This window comes from Carettochelys insculpta, chromosome 1, assembly GCF_033958435.1.
Source record: "Carettochelys insculpta isolate YL-2023 chromosome 1, ASM3395843v1, whole genome shotgun sequence".
Lineage (NCBI taxonomy): Eukaryota > Metazoa > Chordata > Testudines > Carettochelyidae > Carettochelys > Carettochelys insculpta.
This window is the reverse complement of record NC_134137.1, coordinates 26,581,166-26,602,681: the sequence shown is the minus strand read 5'-3', so window position 1 is coordinate 26,602,681 and position 21,516 is coordinate 26,581,166. Positions and strand designations below refer to the sequence as shown.

Sequence of the window (21,516 nt, the reverse complement as noted above, 5' to 3'; positions counted from 1 at the left end):
GTTAGTCTGGATCTGTAACAGCAACGAAGGGTCCTGTGGCACCTTATAGACTAACAGAAAAGTTTTGAGCATGAGCTTTCGTGAGCACAGACTCACTTCATCAGATGCTGGTGTTGGAAATCTGCAGGGCCAGGTATAAATAAGCCAGAGCAAGGGTGGGGATAACAAGGTTAGCTCAGTCAGCTAGGGTGAGGCTTACTACCAGCAGTTGATCTGGAGGTGCGAACACCAAGGGAGGGGAAGCTGCTTTTGTATTTAGCCAGCCATTCACAGTCTTTGTTTAAGCCTGAGCTGAGGGCGTCGAATTTGCAGATGAATTGTAGCTCAGAAATTTCCCTTTGGAGTCTGGTCCTGAAATTTCTTTGCTGTAGGATAGCTACTTTTAAGTCTGCTAGTGTGTGGCCTGGGAGAGTGAAGTGCTCTCCTACAGGTTTTTGTATATTACCATTTCTGATATCTGATTTGTGTGTGTTTATTCTTTTACGTAGAGACTGTCCAGTTTGTCCGATGTATATACAAGAGGGGCATATACATATACAGTCTCTACATAAAAGAATAAATGCACACAAATCAGATATCAGAAATGGCAATATACAAAAGCCCGTAGGAGAGCACTTCAATCTCCCAGGCCACACACTAGCAGACTTAAAAGTAGCTATCCTACAGCAAAAAATTTCAGGACCAGACTCCAAAGAGAAGTTTCTGAGCTACAATTCATCTGCAAATTCGACGCCCTCGGCTCAGGCTTAAACAAAGACTGTGAATGGCTGGCTAAATACAAAAGCAGCTTCCCCTCCCTTGGTGTTCGCACCTCCAGATCAACTGCTGGTAGTAAGCCTCACCCTAGCTGACTGAGCTAACCTTGTTATCCCCACCCTTGCTCTGGCTTATTTATACCTGGCCCTGCAGATTTCCAACACCAGCATCTGACGAAGTGAGTCTGTGCTCACGAAAGCTCGTGCTCAAAACTTTTCTGTTAGTCTATAAGGTGCCACAGGACCCTTCGTTGCTGTTATAGTGACTCAGAAAGTTCCCGTCCCGGTTTAAACCATGTGTTAATGTGCCGAATTTGAATATAAAAGCCAGCTTGGCTGCTTCCCTTTGAAGAACGGTGCGAAAGTTCTTTTTCAGTAACACACATACCTTTAGGTCATTAATAGAATGCCCCATCCTTTAAAATGTTGACTAACTGGTTTGTGGATCTGGAGCATTTTGATGTCTGTTTGGTGCCCATTAACCCTTTGTCTAAGGGAGTTAGAAGTCTGTCCAATATACAAAGCATCTGAGCATTGTTGGCACATGATGGCATATATGATGTTAGTAGAGGAGCATGAGAAAGTGCCCGTGATTCTGTGAGTAACCTGGTTAGGTCCAGTGATGGTATTTCCAGAGAAGATATGTGGACAAAGCTGGCAGCGGGCTTTGTTGCAAGGAAAGGTTCCAGGACTGGTATTCCTAGGGTATACACTGTGGCTGTTAATGAGGATCCTCATAAGGTTGGGAGATTGTCTGTAGTCGAGAACAGGCATGTCACCCAGGGCCTTCTGGAGTGTGGCATCCTGATTAAGCTCACCTTGATTATCTGTTTCTGATTTGTCCTCCTTGCTTACTGTTTTTGGTTCTCTGTGCCTTAAATATTGAGTCTGTTCTGGTCTGGCTATGGTCTGAAGAAGTGGGTCTGTCCCACGAAAGCTCACCTAATAAACTATTTTGCTAGTCTTTAAAGTGCTACTTGACTGCTTTTTGTTTTGATGGTCCTTGTCATGCGTGAGGTAATTGCTGTCTTTGTTCATAGCAAGTGTTAATGTCTCGAATTTGAGCATGAACCCCAGTTCACAAATCTCCCCATGTAATCTGTTTTTAAAGTCTCTTTGTTGTAGGACACATATTCTCAGGTCTTTAACAGAATGGCCCACTCCATTGAAATGCTCACCGACAGGCTTATGTGTATTGAGATTCATAATATCTGCTGTGTCTATTCATTCTTTGGCAAAGAGTTTCCCCAGTTTGTCCAATGTACATTGTGGAGGGTCATTGCTGGCAGATAATGGCATATATAATATTGGTCGAGGTACATGAGAATGAGCCTTGATCTTGTAATTAACATGGTTAGGTCCAGTGATGGTATCTCCAGAATAAATACGTGAACAAAGTTGGCAATGGGGTTTGTTGCAAGGAAAATTCCAGGATTGGCATTATTGTGGTGTAACCTGTGATTGCTGCTGAGAATCTTTCTTAGGCTAGGAGGTTGTTTATAGAGAACAGCCCTGTCAGCTCGGGCCTTCCGGAGTGTAGCATCATGATCTAGAATAGGTTGTAGGCTTTTAATTATGCATTGCAGGGGTTTGAGCTGGGGACTATAGATAATGACAAGTGGTGTTCTGTTATTGGCCTTCTTGGGCCTGTCTTGAAGTAGCTGGTTTCTGGGTATTGGTCTGACCCAGTCAATCTGTTTCTTTACTTCTCCTGGTGGGTAATTAAGTTTTGTGAATGCTTGATAGAGATCTTGGAGTTTTCAGTCTCTGTCAGAAAGATCAGAGCTATCTATTTATCTGTCTAGTTGTGTCTAGAATCTCTAAATGACGTCATTATTCTCAAGAGTTCTGAATTCCTATATCGGCATTTAACAGACAAGCCAAAATAATGGTTTATTTTGATTCTACTCTTTTAACTCTAAATTTCAGGATCAAATGCAAATCTTGATGTCTTTGTGGCGATACAGGTTTGGCTGTTTGAACTGACTTTGGGGGCTGTTTTTCATAGTTACATTTAATATTTGAGTTCCTGAGTAAGGAGAATTCTCGCTGTCCAAGGAGAGCATGTACAGGTTAAACTTCTCTAATCTGGCATTCTTGTCCAGCAACATTCATAATCCAGTATGATTTTATTTAGCCAGATGACCACTTATCATAGGTGTGGCCAAGTTTACAGTGGTCCCATCAAGTTTGTTTGCAGCCACCAGTCCTGGCTCTCAGTGTTCTGTGCTGTTATTTAGCTGTAATTTACACCTAAATGCCCTCTAAGAACCCAGTAAGCAGTGGAAGTGTTTGTAATGCTGCTACACAATATTCCAGCAAATTCTCTCACTCAGCACTGGTCAGGTCATAAGGATGCCAGACAAGAGAGGTTCAACCTGTACTGTACTTGGGATCAGCAAGACTTAATAAGATCATAAGAACTTCTGTGCTGCAACAAAGAAATGTTTCCTCTAACTAAAGGAGCTCTTGCAATGGCCATGATGCCACTGGCCAAGAATGTGATGTGTAGTTAGGCACTGGCATAGGCTTCCAAGCAAGGTTGTGGATCCCCATCAACGTATGGTTTAAAGAACAAGTTGTACAAATGCTTGTCAGAAATGGTTTTTTATGATTTATTGGGTCCAGCCTCAGCATAAGAACCTAGACTGCACGAGGACCTCTTAAATTCTGTCCCAATGACATTTCTATGATTCTATTATACTAGGCATATCATAATGTCTAAGGTTAACCCTAACCCTAACCATGCGTCTAAGGGAAGCTCCATCTCCTATTCCCCATCTCGCCTGGTGCCCTGCTAGACTCTCAATCATTACAGCCTTTATCTTAGCAAATGTGAAAGGTGATGTTGTGGTATTTCACTACTAGAAGAAGTTGGTCATCTCCACGGAAGGTATGGGGTGGAGTAATGATGTGTATAACAGCGTCAGTTACTAGATGAGCTTGGAGCTAGTCTGCTGGAGGCTTCAGTGAGCCTAGGAACCAGAAAGCCACCAGTTTGTGCTCTAATATGTTTAGGATGGGCTTTTCTTTCTTTCTTTTTGAATTTAGAAGCTTCCCAAAGCAGGATTCAGAGGCCTTATGTGGAGAATGCTTTTCCTGAGATCTGTTGGGCTCATAGCTTGTGTGTGGGTCTCTGTGGGTGTATCTGATGACAACTCTAGCCAGAATTTACTCACAAACTGAGTTTTTACTTTTCAGGACTACTGCTTGCCTGACTCTCGCCTTTGTTTTCCTTCTGTTTTATTACAGGATGCAGCAAGTGGGTGTATTAGGATGTTGAGCTTTTAAGGGGTGGGACTGTCTCTTCCTTTGTGTACACAGCACCCAGCACAATGGGGCTCCAATCCTAATTGGGGCCTCTTTGTTATTTTAATACAAATAACAATGTGTCAAGTCTCTTTTGTCATTTTCTGGGTTCTCCCCACAATTCCCATGTAGTTCCGCTGACCCATTCTGTAAAATGAGTACAATATTATTACCCCTTCATCTCACTGAGGTGTAGAGGGTTCTTACTGAACTGATGTTTGTAAAGCCCTCTGAGAGCCTCCAATGGAAAAATAACTATGGGCTGGAATTTACTCACTGAGGCTATATCTGTGCTACATGATGAAGTCAATTTTAAGGCAGTTAGCTCAATTTTACAATGTCACTGTCTTCACCGTAAATACCATCAGGTCAATTTTACAGAGTGCTAGGGTCAATATTATGACACCCACAAAGAGAGTTGATGTAGCATCAAGTTTGAATTTAAAAGTTTGAAGTCTAGTGTGGAAATGCCATGTCTTTAAATTCACTTTATTAGACTCCAGAGGTGTCCCAGATGTATCCCACAATGCCCCACAGTTGTCCACTCTCGCTGCTTCCATCTCTGCTGCTCTGCAGGTGCACAAGAATTAGGTAATAGGAGACCCGCGAATTTGAATTCAGCACCAGGAAGCCCATGGCAGGCAGGCTGTGGGGGTCATGCTTGTGTGAGAGGCTAAGAAACTTCTTTCTTTATTGTCAGTGTGGTGATTGCATCTACCCTTAAAAAAATAGCTCCAACGTGGCGTGGTGAACTCCGCCATGAAGCCACTGAGAGCTCCATGCCAGTCCCAAGCCTGGATGAAGGAGGAGGGTTGGTCAGATGTGTGTCAATGCACTGACCATCAAACAACAATACGAATGAAATCTGATGCCAGTACAACCAAATGTTAAAAGATGCCGACTCGGATGTCGCCCGGATAAACAAGGTTCGCGATACCAATCGAGCGATCAGGGTTGGGTCGATAAGTTGGCTACCAAAAGAAAATTACACCTAAATGGATAGATGATGTAGTAAATTGGTGCGGGGCTAGTTTACAGAAACTAAGCCACTCTGCACTGGATAGGGAAAGATGGAAGGAAATAGTGAGAGAGGCATCAGACGCCAACAGGTGCTGAGCCCAGGGTTATTGATGATGATGATGGAGTGGTGGCTTCTTCCCGGCACAGGATATAGCAGGAGAGGCCAAGATTTACTTTTTTTTTGTGTGTCAGTGCTGGTGCCAGCCCCTGCCCCACCATACCATGTGGCAGCTGCACTGTGGGGATCATGGTTGTAGGAGTGGCCAAGAAACTCCTTTTCTGCGGTTCACGTTTGTACAGGTGCCGTGCAGTCGGGGTCTCTCCTGCGCCCAACCGTATCACATGGCTAGCCCCTAACCCAATAAAGCATGTGCCTGTGGCGCAGTGCAGACCATGCTGCCAGACGGCACCACATCCTGGCTGGCACACGGTGAGGGCTCCAGAGGAATGAAAGGTTTTTGTGGGTTTGCTGTCTCCAGGGGGAAATCTCCCTCTGTGGCAAAGATTTTGGGGGCTGGGTGTTGATGGGCAACAGATTACAGCTTGTGATATCCAGCACCCCCATGACACCTCTTATGGAACGTGGGGGGCCAGCCCCTACAGTCACAGGCAATCACGGCTGCACCTCCACGCCAGAGCTACATGCTGAAGGGAACATTTCAAGTGGCCCTTCAACCAATTCATTCCCCCAACACCTCATGACACCCATTCTAGAAGTGGGGGCGGGGTGGATATCACAAGCTGTCATCTGTTCCTGTGATATTTTCAGGACCAGGGGTACTTTCAAGGGGGAAAAGTGGCTGAGGGGCCAGTTGAGATGACACAAACAGCTGGGTGATCCCAGGTCTCAGAGTCATTCTGGCATGTGGAAATTTGGTGAGCTCCATGCCTCTGTGTAAGGAAGTGGGAAGCCAAAAATCCTGCACCACAAGTTGTCTTCTTTCCCCTGCCTGAGGGACTTGGCTTTAGCTGTTGTGTTTTGCACTTTCCTCAACTTTACTACCCTACTCTTTCCTCAGGCAGTGATCTGTTCCTGTGTATTTTCAGGGAGGATGTTTCTGGATTCAAGGGGCTCGGGGGAAGTGGCTAGAAGGTCAATTGAGATGGTACAGTTACCTGGGTGATGCCAGGGCAGTATGACAGTCCCCTGCCTGGTGCACTACACCTTCTGAAGGAAGCCTATTTGGTTTTCCTTCTGCTGCGATTCCTTACTTTTCCTCCTTTCATTCTGAATAAAATGGCTGTTTGCTTTCCACAGGAGGGAAGAGAGGGCAACGCAATCTGGAAAGATGACATCACATATCCAGAACCACTTGCAGGGCCTTTTTTCCCCCCACTGCATCAGCAGAAAAACCCAGAATGCTACAAGGCTATGGGAACTGTGGAATAGGTACCCACAATGCATCGCTGCAACAGTCAATGTTTGGTGATTTAGTGTGGCAGTAATACGTCAACTTTGTGGGCACTTTGTGGAGAGATAAAGGTAGTCAAATTTGAATTTATAAAACCTATTGTTATAAAATCAATTTTAATAAAATTGAATTTACATTGTCATGTAGGCATAGCCTGAAACTGATTAAAGATTTACCATGGAGTTGAATATTAATTGGATCAGTTTCTATGATATTGGTTTTATTTCTCAGGACTATGGTAAGGCTGGTTGGTTGGTTGGTTGGTTTCCGAAGAAACAGGAAATTAATCAGGCTAACATTCAAGCTTGCTAAGAATCAATATGTTAATATAAGATAAATTATTACCTGACAGTCATATAGGAGAAACACATTTATCAAAACAGCTCAATATGCCTTTCTAATGTAACCCTTCTGTTAATGCCAGATGCCTGCCAGAAGGGCCGGGTTCAACTCTTGTGGGGTTTTCCTATCAAGGATACAACCAACCGGCTCAAGCCCCCACCCAGTGGCCTGGGACAATTTCACCCCCGTGCTGGGTGCCTGTAAGGCGGTTCTCCCCCCCCTCGCAAGCACAGAGTCTGAGATAGAAATGGCTTGTTTAATGACCGTAACCTACCCCAAGGTTACAGCGACAGATGCAGTATATCGCAGCGAAGAAGAGACAAACCCCCCTTTACCCAGATACCATCCCCATATGCAGTAGAACCCAGTGTCTTGCTGGGGCTCTTGGCCCTTTTCCACACACACACAGTTTCAGGATGTACCTTCTGCGGTGCAGTCCCAAACCCAAACCCAAAGCCCGCAGATACATCACCAGGGCAATACTAGCTGTCCACTTGTCTGTAGCCTCCCCTTGCTGTCACCAGCCGTTTGCCAGTCGCCATTATCCGCCGCCGCTCCTACCAGCCGCCCGCGTCCACTGCTGCTCCTACTGGCCTCCTGCCAGTCTTGCTGTCATCCACCAGTCCTAACCCCACTGCTTGGGACCACCCTAAGGCAGAACCCAGTGATTTCAGCTCTGTGTGGCCTCAGCTGCCACTCTGTGATTTCAGCTCTTGGTATCTCTAGTGTGGGGTTTCACAAGTGCCCAGCTCTATCTTTCAACGAGCAAGGAGGGTAAGTCAAACCAGTACCCCTCCCCTTCATTCCACAATGCTTTAAACCAGGGAGCCCTGTGTAATCAATGTCTTACACAGCTAAGGCGACTGCCCTGTCCCCCACAACAACCCAGAGCATTGGTGAGATCTCACAACTCCCACATTAAGTGTCAGCTTAAATTGTGATTTTTACAACTACATGTTTACAATAGACCAAATCTTATGGCTTACTTGCTACCCATTAGGCTTTGCCTGAAAAGGTATCACACATGCACACCTTTGCATTCTTATGCAAATGATCACTGGGAAACACACTCCTCCCAGCCTCAGTATCACACCTGCCACCCTTTGCATTCTTATGCAGATGACCTCTGGGAGACACATTTCTCCCAGCCTTTAGCAGCACTGCATTCCTTCTGCCACATTCCTTACACTAATACACAAATAAGGGTACTTTTAAATACATGTGCAAGTGGAAGGTCCCTTACAAAAGCATTCAGTCAGATGAGTAATGATTTCTTTATGGAATTATGCCTGGACCAGTTTTAAAAATTTCTATGCTTGGACATTAAAGGAATCCAGTTTGTAAACAAAACTCTTATAATTTCTAACATCTGGATGTGTTTGTTTTTGTGAAGAAAACTTGGTGCCCTGGGGCCTGCTAAACCATGGGAAAGAGTAATGAGCTTTTTGCTAATTTTCATGCATAACCCTATCACTGGGGTTTACAGAGACAATGTGGGGATTTGGGATCTTTATAACAAAATTACTCATGTGGTTCAATAAATAAAACCTTGTGAGCACTTCAGTTCTGGATTAACAGACTGAAGCAAAGCTGAAATAAACAACCCAATAATGAGATAGGATATCAGTACTTCACCTTTGATGCCCTGTCCCATTTGTCACTCTGTCACCCACAAAAGCTCATAACCTAATACATCTGTAAGTCTTTAAGGTGCTATAGGACTGCTTATTATTTGTGAAGCTATTGGCTAACACGGCTACCCCTCAGAGACTATTTGTCATATCTAATGTTAGGGATGTCCTGATCATGGAAATGCAGGATGGGGCCCTTCACCCACAAGCACTTTAGCACAAGATCTTTGCTTCGTTTACAGGCCCAACTCTGTGCTCATCTATATCAACATAAATCAGGAGTAACTGCACAGGAGTCTTTGGAGTTGCACTGTTGTAAAACTGGTTATAAGAAAGCAGCGTTTATTCCTATTGTAGTAACCTGGTCAATCCATCAAACTAGCACGGAACTATAAATATTGTTATAGCCCCAATGGCAGTTAATACACTTGATGCCATAATTAGATCAATGGCCCTTACTAAAGTTACATCCACAGCCTGCAATATTTGTACTGAAGATCTTTACAAAACAAATGAAAAGCTGAGCTGCTCAATGATCATTTTTGAAAATTCCTAGTTTCTGTGGGAGAGGAAGGAGCCACTGTATGATTGGATTAGAAACCAAGAACTAGTGCATGCGCTTGTAACAGAAGGGATGGCAGGAGCGTGGGATGTGAACCCAGAGAGTAAAACTGTTAAAAAGGAATTTGTAAATTATGGTCACAAAAGATGTGTGCAACAATAATCAGTGGGAATGAGTAATGGGAAATCCTTCTGGTGATCTCAAAACATGCTGAGTCGAGCTGCCTGAAAATCCAGATGCAGCAAGTACTATCTCTATGACAATATCCCACAGGAGAGGAGAAAACACAGGGCACCCATCCACAAGTGCCTTCATGCTTGTAGGCAACTGGTGCCTGTGGAGGCACAGGGTGAGGGACTGGGAGGGACAACCAGAGGAACGGGGAAGAGGCAGGAGGGACACCCCAGTTAGCATTTAAAGTTTTGTCAGAGGCATGGAGTAGGATGCGCCTCTCAAGCACTACCATGAGTCGCCCACATTAATGCTCTTTCCCCGGTGTTATACAAATAGCATGTCATTGGCACCAGGTATAATAAGCCAAGAGAAGCCAAGCCTGCCCTAGGCCACGCTCTGCACTGCCCTTTCCCCCAAGGTGGTAGGAGCTCAGCTGCAGCTGGGAGACAGCAACCTGGCAGCGGGGCCCAAGCTGGAGACAGCTGATGGCCTGACATTGGGACCAGCCAGCAGTCCAGAGCTGGGAGGTGGCCAGTGGCCTGGGATAGTTCAACCTGGGTTCCTCCAGCTGTAAGGTAGGTGCTTGGGGCTCCAGTGGCGGGAGGCAGTAGGAACAGGACCCCTGGAGGAAGCTGTGTGGCTAGCCTCCCAGAAGGGGAAGCTCACACTCCCACCCAGGTAACATATATTAAAAAATACAGTTGGTATAAGGCAAGGCAAGGCTTGTGCCAGTCCCTCTGTGCCACTAAAGCTTTGCCATAGAGCTCTGCAGGGAAAGGGATGCAGAGAGATGGAAGCTTGGCAAGGGGTGGTTGCCACTGCTCCCCTCCCAACACGTGATGGAGTAGTGTTCTGCATCCACCTCTGACTGGTTGGTGCAGAGGCGGGCAAGGGACACTTATGAAAAATCCTATAGAGCATGGCAGAAAATAACAACAACCTTTCCATTGTTCTTTGCTTCACGACTATTATTTGGATTTATTGCACGAATACCAGGGTAAGCGATAATTTTTGATGGAAGGGCCAGGTTTGGGTTACACGGGGTGTGGGTGCAGGAGGGGGGCAGAGGGTTTGGGTTATGTGGGTGTAGGTACAGGAGGGGGCAGAGGATTAGGGTCATTTGTGGGGGGGTAGGAGTGGAGAAGCAGAGAACTGGGGTGACGGAGGGTCTGAGGTGCCAGAAGCAGGCTCTGGCTGGGAGACTTACCTGGGTGACTCCTGACCACCTGCTCTGCAAAATCCTGAGGCAGGATCTCTGCCTGCTGCAGCCACAGATAGTTCAAAACTGCTGCCTGCTCCTCCTGACCCTCCGCTCCAGGTGCTGGCTTGAGGGTAGGCCTTGGGTGCTGCTCTGTCCCCCTAGCAAAATCTCTCAGCTCCTATTGGACATAAACCAGCTAATGGGAGCTGAAAGATTTGGCAAGCGGGCAGGAGAAGTGCACACTAGATAGGATAATACAACACACCAAGGAGGGTGTTAATTTGTTACTTTACATACTTTTTCCGGGTCCTGCTTATGGTCAGGGAGCTCTGAAAGGAAGTGGGCAATCAGAATCTGCTAAACAGGCAGACAACCTAGAGTAAGGAGGGGTAACGTGCCTCTCTGTTTTAGAGAGCAGTCTGCTTTGTCTCTTCCTGTTTTGGGATTCTGGTGTGTTATCATTGTGGAGTCTAAAAAATAAAGTTATGTTTCATGGCAGACTTCCAGCAAGAACATTTTTATGTTTTTAGCTAATGCCTCTCTTTGTGTACTCTCAGCATGACACTTGGCAACCTATATGTTCAGATACCAACAGCCGGCTCCTGCTTCTTCTCCTGTTAAAGGCAGGAGAATTGATCTGTAACCCTTCTGCTGGAAGGAATGGGCAGCAACCAAGGCCGGGCTCAACGTCTAGGGGTTCCTTTTCATCCATCTCACACAGAACCAGCTCAAGCCCCCACCCAGCAGCCTGGGAAATTCACACACCCCTGGGCACCTCAGAGAGGCAATGCTTCTCCACTCGCAAGCACAGAGTCTGAATGTAGAAAAGAACTTTTAGTAAAAGAGGCAGAAAAGTCGATTGTCATAAGCTTGGGAAAATACCACACCCAGAGTTCATAACCAACCCACAAGTAGCTCTCCCAGCTCAAATGCATTGAGCAGTGTCCTTGGCCTCTCAGGCTCACCAGTCCAATACTGTAAACAGCCAATCCCCACACCCGACTTTCTCCATACCCCCAGTTCAAATGCCCCACTTACAACTTGGTCCAGTCTGTGCAGGCCCTGACACCTCAGGCTGATGCATTCCTTCATGGAACCTGAGGCAATGCCACCTTTGCATTGGTCCGGCATTCTGCTTTCTCCTTGCCAGTTACCACACTGGTCAGCTGCTAGTTGCACCGTCCATCTGCCGCTCCTCCTACTGGCCAGCCGCTGGTCACACTATCCATCCATCGCTCCTCTGACTGGCTGTCCACCCGTCATCTGCCGCTCCTCCTACTGGCCAGCCGCTGGTCACACTATCCATCCATCGCTCCTCTGACTGGCTGTCCACCAGTCACCTGCCACTCCTCCTACTAGCCATCCACCAGTTGCACTGTCTGCTGTGGGTTTGGCCTGAGGCAAAATCCTGTGATTTCAGCTCACAGGGGCTACCAAAGTAGAGTCTCATACAACCTACAAACACTAGTGTCCAGCTCTACTTTTTAACAGGTGGGAAAGACAAGTCAAACTAGGCTTACAACTATATGGCCAAGATTTAGGCAAGGCACTCAGCTAACTAACTCAACCCATATCCCTCCCCTTTTGCTTCATAAGCCTTTAAACCAGGGGAGCCCTGTGTAATCCATGTCTTATGCAGTTATGAAGACTGCCCTGTCCCCCACAACACCATGGAGCATTGGTGAGATTTCATAGTTCTTATACTGGGTGTTAGCATAAATTGTGATTTTACAACAATGTGTTTACAATAGAGAAAAATCTCATTGCTTCCTTGCTACCCATGAGGCTTTTTTTGCAAGATATCATATATGCACACTTTTGCATTCTCATGCAAATGATCTCTTGAAGACACATTTCTCCCAGCCTTCAGCAGCATTGATTTCCTGCTGGCACATTCCTTATGGTTCCATTGACTTTAGTAGTTGTAGGCCCTGTTGTTTTGCTATAACTGATGTTTTGTATATTCCTTTCCCTGTCTTGGAAAATGGGGAGTGGGATTCAGCTTCAAAGAAATTGCTGTCAGTCAGTTAAATGCCTCTCTAATAAGGGAGGATGTGACTGGATTGATAGACTAAGTCAGAAGTGACCACCTTGATCCTGTAAGCTGGTGAGGCTTCACTTAAGCCACAGTCTTTAGCAATATCCCCCTCCCCTCTGCTAACAGGTTTCCTGGTAATATTATACATTGCTAGCATTTGGACTTTCCCCTTTGGGCTTTTTACAATGATCCATATGTTTTTTAAAGGAGTCAGAATGCTCATGGATTTGTTTAGCTCTTTTAGGAAATAGCTGCTATATTAATTACCCTTGGTGTCAACACAAGACAAATGATCTATATGGCTTTTAGGCAGGATTCTTGAATCTCAAAATGGAAACAAAGGCTATGTCTACACTAGCACACTATGTTGAAGTAGCTGATTTCAAAGTAAGGACATTGAAATAGGTTACTTTGACATGTATCGTCTACATGTCCTCCACGGCTGGTGCCGTCGAGGTTCCATGTTGAAGTAGCAACGGGGAACATCAAAAGGAGCAGCCCCAGAAGGAAATGTGGAGCGTCCCCACACACAAGCGCTCCCCGTCGAAGTAAGGGGCCAGCAAAGCCCCAAGCCACTCCCTTAAAGGGTCCCTCCCAGACACACTTGCCCTGCACAGCACGAGATCCACAGAGCTGACAACCAGTTACAGACCCTGTGCACACAGCATGGACTCCCAGCTGCAGCAGCAGCAGACAGAAGCCCTGGGCTAAGGGCTGCTGCATGCACTAACCATAGAGCCCCACAGGGGCTGGACAGAGCGTCTCTCAACCCCTTAGCTGATGGCTGCCATGGAGGACCCCACTATTTCAAAGTAGCGGGACGCGGATCGTCTACACATGCCCTACTTCGACATTGAACGTCGAAGTAGGGCGCTATTCCCATCTTCGGATGGGAATAGCAATTTTGACATCTCACCGCCTAACATCGATTTCAACGTCAAAATATCACACAGTGCATGTAGACGCGACGCGTGCTATTTCGACGTTGCGCCGGCTACTTCAAAGTAGCTGGCTAGTGTAGACGCACCCAAAAAGTCTCAGTGAACCAAAGCTTTTGATCTAAGACGCTGTCTGTTTCCAAATGTGGTCTATGCTGTATTAACTCGATGCATGGTTTTACCAAGGAGTTCTTCGCATAAACAAACCTTCAGGCTTTCCAATAACCTTACTGGAGCAATGATCTTATTTACGGTTAAAGCAGAGGATGGGCAGCCTGGTCTTTATTCCTGGTCGTTATTGCCGTAGACTCCTCCTTGTGTGACTGAGGCCTTGCCTACCTCACCTACTTTTACTGCTGCAACTATAGTTAAAGTAGCAAAAGCGAAAACAAAACAAAACAAAACAAAAGAACAAACAGACAAACCCTAGTGTAGACACAGTTATTCCCGTTGTAGAAGAGTTCCTCTTCTGGTAGAGCAAAATAAGCAATACTGGTATAAAATACAGTATATGGTTAAAGTTGTTTCTGCCCTGGGGTTTTTTTATTGATATTTAGAAATCACACTCTTAACAGGTATAGCTATGCCAGTAATAATATCCAGTTCTCTTCTAGAGGAACAGCAGCCACTTGATTTCTTTCTTTCTAGATTTGTCCCTTTCCTTCTGGGGATAAAATCAGGTGTCTTGCTCCCAAGCCTAATAAATCCATCCAGATTTATCACCCTGTTTGTGCATATGGATTTTTTAAGCCTTGTTTTAATGCTGAGCATTTCTACTGGCCTTGGTACTACTCTATACTTTTAGAAAGCAGATGGCTGGAACTTGTGATTGTCTCTTTCTTTGTCATCCATTGTAACTAAACTTTGACATTTGTAGTAGTTGTGAGCATTTTCCCTGCTGTGCCACAGTATTTTCATCGTAAAGCCCAGAACTGACTTAGAACTGATGTCCAATGATGATTTGCTTCTCTGTTGTTTCAGACGCCTTGCCGGTCTGGGGACTAAATGTCAAAGCTATCAAGGAGAAAAATACACTTTTCTTCCAGTTTTAGTTGGGCAATATCAGGGGTGCTTTTTTGGGAAATATTTTTGGATGCTCTCAGAAGATTTTCACCTCTTCACATGGTTTTGTAATGCATTTTCTGCTTATCTATATGGCATATAAACAGAGGCCAGTGGTACTATTAGAACAGAGAAACAGTTTTTGCAGTCCCATATCCTAGTTTCAACTCTGTCTGATGTTAGTTCTGTCAGAGGTGTGTGCCAGACACGCACAGTCGTGAAAGAGCTCACCTCAGGTTCTCTGGTATTAAAGTTTCTGTTTTTATTTCTATATCGGTGTCTACTTCTTTTTATTTGAGTTATACTAAGCTATTTTTTGCGCTAATAGGTATGTGCAGTACTACAGTTTAGTCAGTATTTAGGATTTAATGTAGAAGGGTGCCTTTGGAAGTTCGTTGGATGCTATAATTTTACTAAGACCAACTCTTCTGCAGATGATTCTGTAGAGGAGTCACTGTGGCTGTCACGAGCACTTATTTGAATACACCCTCACTTTTCCTTCCTAGGGAATGGCCTTTACACTTGAAGAGAGGCTACAGCTTGGAATTCATGGTCTGCTTCCTCCATGCTTCTTGAGCCAAGATGTTCAAGTTCTCCGTGTCATGAAAAGCTATGAAACCAAATCCAGTGATTTAGACAAGTAGGTTGAAAAAGTCTTCTTTGCTTTCATTTTGAATATGGGATTGTGGTCTTTATGAAGCTTGTGGAGATGTGCGGAGCCTCCCTTGTAAGCCTGCCATGCTCAAAGCTCTTCTTCCAGATAAGGATACCCTCAGTTTGCCCATTATGTCTGTTCTTGCCCACTCACTGTCTCCTCTGTTCAATCCAGTTATCTCCAGAGTAGACGTGGCAGTACGCACAATATGAGCACCTGTGGGGCCTTGCCACACCCCTGCTCAATGCCCTACTCCATGCCGCTGGAAGGGGTGGGGCCTCAGGTGGAAGGGGTGGGATTGGGCAGCCAGCTTTCAGAGCTGCCCAGACCACAGTGTGCCCCCCATGCCCATCAGTACTGTCCAGAGTGCACCACTGTGCAATTTAAGGGCCCAGGGCTCCAGACACTGACACTGCTGTAGTAGCAGTGACAGCAGCCAGGAGCTCCATCCCCTTTAGTATCACTGGGCTGTGGGGCAGTTGCCCCTTTGTCCCTCCAGGGCCTGATGAGCACTAACATAGTGGGTTCACCTAATTCTACTTATCTATCAGCATGTTCAGTAAAATGCCTGATGGAAGAACAAAAAGAACCTGCCAGCTGATAAGTGAAATTTAAAAATCGTATGCAGTGGTCAGCATTTGCTTCTGCTCCCATCCCTAACCCACCGTCACTTTCAGTATTACTCACAAGTAAGGTTAATATTTTACTCATTATTATTTTTAACAAAAATCACAGACCAGTCACAGGCTGCAAATAAAAATTCACAGAAGCTCATGACCTGTCCTTGGTGGGGTGCCTGACTGACAGCTTGAGCGCTGACACTGTGGCAGGCGCTAACAGCAATTCCAGTCCCACCACTGCGGGCTGAAGCTGAAGAAGACAAAGAGGTCCATTAAAGTGTAGAAATCTGTGACCTCCATGATGATATCATATCTTTACAGTAAACGCCCGAGAGTCTCGGGTTAATACGACTGCCACTGCTGACAGGAGCAGGGAAACCTCTCCTGTCAAAGGTGTCAACCTGACTCCTGCCACCTCAAACAGGAGCAGTATCCTTGTTCCTGGGAGTGGTGGGGAGCTGGGAACCAGGTGGGAACCTGGCTCCTGGATTCCCTCTGCTGATGGGAAACAGACCAGCACATTATTCTTGGCAACCTCACATAAGTTACCCTTGAGCGGTGGGAAGCAGGGAACCAGGCCACATTTCAAAAGGGCCAGAGCTCCCGGCCACTGCTACTGTAGCAGTAGCTGCAATGGCAGCTGGGAGTTCTGAGCCCCTTTGGAACACCCTGGGAGCATCACTCTGCCACTCATGTAGCTTCTGAGGGTCGGGACAGGGGGCAGCACCGTGCTCCAAGGGGCACTAAGGGGTGACTGCCCTTGACCCCATCTCTTAGGATAAGGCTTTGGCCCTCCCAGGGTCATGGATCTGGACACCCAAACACTTTGCCCCTGGGCCTGTGATGGCTGTCAGCCCTGCTGCCCAAGCTCCTTCTAAGGGAATAGGTTGATTGGGGGTATGGAAATTTAAAGGCCTATTGTTTTGCAGACTGTGGGTGGATGGACAGGAATCCTATTGAGGGTAGGTTGGTAGCCTGCTGACAGGGTGAGGCAAAGGGGGCTGTTGTCCCAGGTTCCGTTGTTTCAAAGGGGCCCAAAGCTCCAGCCACCACCACTGCTACTTTAGCAGTTCCAGTGGCTGGAGCTCCAGGCTCCTTTGAAATGCCATGGCATCTCAGCTCTGGTTGAGCACAACTGTTACAGGGTGTTTGGGCAGGGTAGGAAGTGCCATTGTCTGGGCAGTGCTGAGGACTGACTGCCCTCAGCCCCGCCTCTTCTGCTCTTGGCCACGCCCCTTCTAGAGCACAGAGCCAGCCCCCACTCCCATTTTGACCATGGGGTCCTTAGCAGCTGTCAGTGTCACTGGCTGGAGAATTTTAGGAGTATGAATCTGTTGCAATTTGCATAAGTGTAATCCTTAAAATATGTACAGCCTGGAGACCACCTGATCAATTAAATCAGATACAGATTAATTCTAGCACCAGGCCTCACAACCATGCCCTCAGCGTTGTTCTCCTGATCCTCCTCAGAAGAGATGTTTGTGAGGCAAATCGAGAACACCCAGAGTATAATGCAGGCTCTGATTTTCAAAGATGCTGAGCACATGCTATTCCTGTGGAGTTACAGATCCTGAGTTCATCTGGAACCTCAGACTTGAGCTGCCCTTACAAATAGTAGTACTAGGCCCTCCCTTTGAGGAGTCCTGTGTTCTCAGCAAGTGAGATGTTATGAATCTAGGTGCCTCCAATTCCTTCAGTCATGCACAGCTTTGGTGGAATTGTCAACAGCCAGGTTCTTCGATGTGTGTATCTGTGGTTTTTTGTTTTTTTTAAGATACATTATTCTTATGACACTGCAAGACAGAAATGAAAAGCTTTTCTACCGAGTGCTGACCTCCGACATTGAGAAATTCATGCCCATCGTTTACACACCCACTGTTGGTCTGGCCTGTCAGCAGTATGGTCTCGCTTTCAGAAGGCCGCGGTGAGTAGACTGACTATTTTTTTTCCCTTCTTTAACTGGGCATGAATGTGCCTTTAGTTGGGCACCAAGTGTGCCCACCATATTTCTGTGGGTGGACCAGCAAAAATAAAATGATTCTTGAGTAAAAGATGGGCTATGAAAGAGCTTCAGTGGGGTGGGTGCTTTGTTGGGTGGCCAGGCGCAACTCTGTTGTCTTTCTGTAAACTGTGAACAGAGAGTGGTTTTGTTCTGAAACAGTACTGCACAGTCTATGTAACTTAGCCACAAATGTCCCTTTGAAGCCACACCCTTCCTATCGCCCCCTTCCTCTCTCTCTGCTGTCTCCATAGCACTGGTGTTCTTTGGGAGCATGGCCCTTTGAGGAACATTTAGGTTTGAATACCTGTTGGTGACTCAGGAAACCTGTGTCATTTCATATGCCCTGCAGGGCATTGCTCAGCAAAGAGCAATATTAGCCAAAAATATTCTGCATGATTCCTGTACTAATATAGCTTTTTAAAAATGTCATTTTGACTAGGTAATGCTCTAATTAGTGTTTTCCTGAAAATGCAATAGTGAAGATTCAGTTTTCCTATGAAGTATCATATTTTGCCATCCTTCAAATGCATCACTAGGATAAAAACATAAGCTTTACTATAAGGACTTGTATTACTAGAATATCAGCATCTAATAAAGTAGAGAAATAATTATATTAATATGCAGCACTTTCTGTTTTTACCTGCTTTCCCCAGCTGCGATGGCGGTGAGGTATGTAACCCCTATGCTGCAGATGGGGAAACTGAGTCAGGCATTATGTGACTGGCCCAAGGTCACTGTGGGCCTCTCTGTACTGCTTTTGGAAGCCCAGCCACCACACCAAAGCAAGATCAGCAAGGCTGTTTTTAAAGTGCTAGCACAAGCTACCGCACTTCTGTGGATCCAGGCTGGGAAATTCACTCGCAGATACAGTATAGCCATGCCCAGAGGGCAGTATATGAGGAAGCCCTTGAGCAACTGAGGCCCACAGGACATTTCCACATATAAATGAAAAATAACAGATTTGGAATAGGATTAATTTGTACTTATATAACCCTTCAGCCAGGTGGAGCCAACAGCAGCCAGGGCCAATTTTAATACCTAAGGGTTACTTTGCATCAGTCCAACACAGATCTGGCTTGAGCCTCCACCCAGTAACCTGGGAAATTTACACACCACCACAGGTGCCTCAGAGAGGCCGTGCTTCCCTGCTCACAAGCACAGAGCCTGAGTCTAGGAAAGAAACTTGTAATAAAAGGAGGGAAGTAAGTTGGCATTAATTTGGGAAAACCCACAAACAGAGTTCATAAAGATAAACCGCTAGTAAGGGACCCACACAAAGCAGCTTGGGCAGCGTCCTTTTCCTCTCAGGCTCTTAAGTCCAGTGACCCAAAAGTCCCCTTCACCTGCTCAGCTCTTCTCTGCACCCCACTCACAGTTGGAGCCCTGGGTCAGAGCAGATCTAGAGTTCAGAGGTGCATCTGCAGAGTTCAGCTCCCACTCTGCATGGGGGCAGGGGTAGAGAGGCATCTTGCTAGCTCCTCTAGCCACTCATCACACTCACCGTCACCTCCCTGCTGCCTGTCAATCACCATCTTCTGCAATCCACCTTTTGGCTGTCAATGCAGCATGTCAGTCTCTTAGTAATTTTCAGCTCTGTTTCAGGCTGGACAAAAATACTGCTCCATATCAAGTGATTTAACACTCAGTGGTTTCAGCTCTTAGGCCAAAACACAGTCCTGCCACAAGCAATTTCAGTGCCGACTGAGCAATTTAAAAATAACAAAGGCAGCTTCTGCTGAATTCTATCTAGCTGTATTCTTTGAACAGTGGGGAAAACCAGGGTGAACCAATCTTACAGCAGACTTAGGAGCATACAGCCTACTGGTTGGGAGCTCCATTCTCCTTACTTTCTCTGGGGTCTGACATTTGAGCCCCTGTCCCTCTGAGGCTCTTTAAACTGAAAGCGGCTTCTCCTTTGGGACAAGTTAAGCACAGTTTTTCTTTTCTCTATACCCATAATAAACATTGGTAACCATATTTCCCTACCCCTGCATTCAGCGCTAATGTAATTTGTGGTCCAACACTGACCAAGCTGGTTTAAATGAGCAAAATACCACATTATGCGTTACATAGCTAGCAAATCTTAGCATAACAGGAGCAAACGATGCTTACATAAACACAGCCAGGGTCATTCCTCTGCCCCACTTCCCTACCGCCCGCCACCTAGCTGACCGGGAAGCATTCCTTCAGGCCCTGCTTACACTTCTGACACCATGCAGAAATACAAGGCAGCGGATTACCGAGCTCCACTTCTCTGTGTGTGAGCAAGCAGGCTGAAAGAGGGTGTTCTCCTGGCATCCATCACACAGAGGTCAGGGCATGGGCAGTGTGAAATGGAGGCACAGGGGGAGGGACTAAGCCTCCCCAAGCCTTATGCCACCAGGCTAGTTTGGGGCCTCTACCAATATGGGGACCCCATTAAATGTCCCCCCACCATGGCCCTGGCGCTTCTGGTCTTAGGGATGCAGTGGGTGAGAAGAGTGAGCAGAGGGTGAGGCTTTGGGAGGGAGGTGGCAGGGCATGGAGGTGGAATGGGGTCAGGGCCACAGGGAAAGGAGCACAACTGGGAGGAGGGCCTCTGGGTTTGAAGCTCTGCAGCTGCAGGGCCCAGCTGGAACGGGAGGGTCTCTGAGCTCATAGCTCTGGCAAGAGCCAAGTTCTCAGCCTCCTCTTCTCCCTGGGCCCTGACCAGTGTTCCCTCTAGTTTTATCCATCCAGGGCTGGAATAAATTTTGTTTTGTGCACCAAGACGTGTGTGGATGGGCACCAACAATAGGAACACATGCTACCCACTGTGGGTACCCTGCTAATCAGGTGGGCAGCATTTGACTCTCCCTTGGGCAGCCACCCAAGACCTCAGCTTACAGGGAACACTGGCCCTGAACATAGATGATAGGTTGACCATTTCTCTGGAACAGACATGGCTGGGGAAACAGAAGAGTTGTTCTGTTTCCTTAGCTACGGTCCTCAGTGAGAGCAGAGGGGAATTAACTGCATCTGGGGGAAAAACCTTCCATCAACCTAGCAAGCATCTACATTCTGATGCAACAGCTGACATCTCCTAGGCTTTGGACAGTACAACAGTCCTTGTCACAGAGCACTCAGAGCTAGAGAGATTTGGGGGGAAGGGTCACTGGTTTTAAGAAATTAGGGAAAAGATCCTAAAGTGGCCCTTCCTCCCAGATCTCTCTATCCTTTTTTTTTTTAATTGATGCAGGATACTGTTTCTCTGCTGATATATTTCAAGCTGCAGTTTAATTCCACTTTTTACTTTGATAAAGGTTCTTGTCCGAGGTCATATTTATACCTAGTCATTTTTCCAAGAAGAAAAATCCTATTTTATTGACAGTCACATGAGAAGCATTCGTTTTTGTTGTTGTTCGTATTCAGATCTGACTTTAATTGCGTGGTAGTAAAAATTATTTCTTCCTGTGACGCAACTTGTGGAACAAAAGAGTTGTACTGAGGAGATAGTTGGCTCAGTGCAGCGTGCCGTTTCTCAGTTGAAATCATTGAGACCATCAGAATTTGACAGGAGCAGGGGAATTAAGGTTTAACTCCTTAAAAGAATTTAGGTTTCTAAAACTTTCAATTCTGGTATGCTGAGCTACACAAGTAAAATGAAATGGTAAATGTTAGGAGAATGAGTCTCTCCAGAATAAGTGGTAAGTTTTAGCTGTTCCTAGTCTCAAGACCATGGTGATAAAAGCCCAGCTATGCTGAGTTGGACATATCATGATGATGCCTAAAAATTGATTCCTCAGGGGAAAAAAAAAACTGGAGAATAGGGACAAG

The 21,516-nt window shown here is 46.1% G+C and overlaps 1 protein-coding gene across 4 annotated transcripts in view; it reads left to right on the top strand.

Annotated features, from left to right (window-relative positions):
* Positions 1-21,516, top strand: part of ME3 (malic enzyme 3) — a 224,378-nt gene that overhangs the window by 81,898 nt on the left and 120,964 nt on the right. For 3 of the 4 annotated variants that reach the window (XM_074983849.1, XM_074983840.1, XM_074983857.1), the window contains exons 2-3: positions 14,951-15,084; positions 17,494-17,643. In XM_074983849.1, coding sequence (XP_074839950.1) covers positions 14,951-15,084; positions 17,494-17,643 — 284 coding nt within the window. Of the gene's footprint in view, positions 1-6,342; positions 6,568-14,950; positions 15,085-17,493; positions 17,644-21,516 lie in introns of all 4 variants that reach the window. The other variant, XM_074983864.1, reaches the window with a different exon arrangement.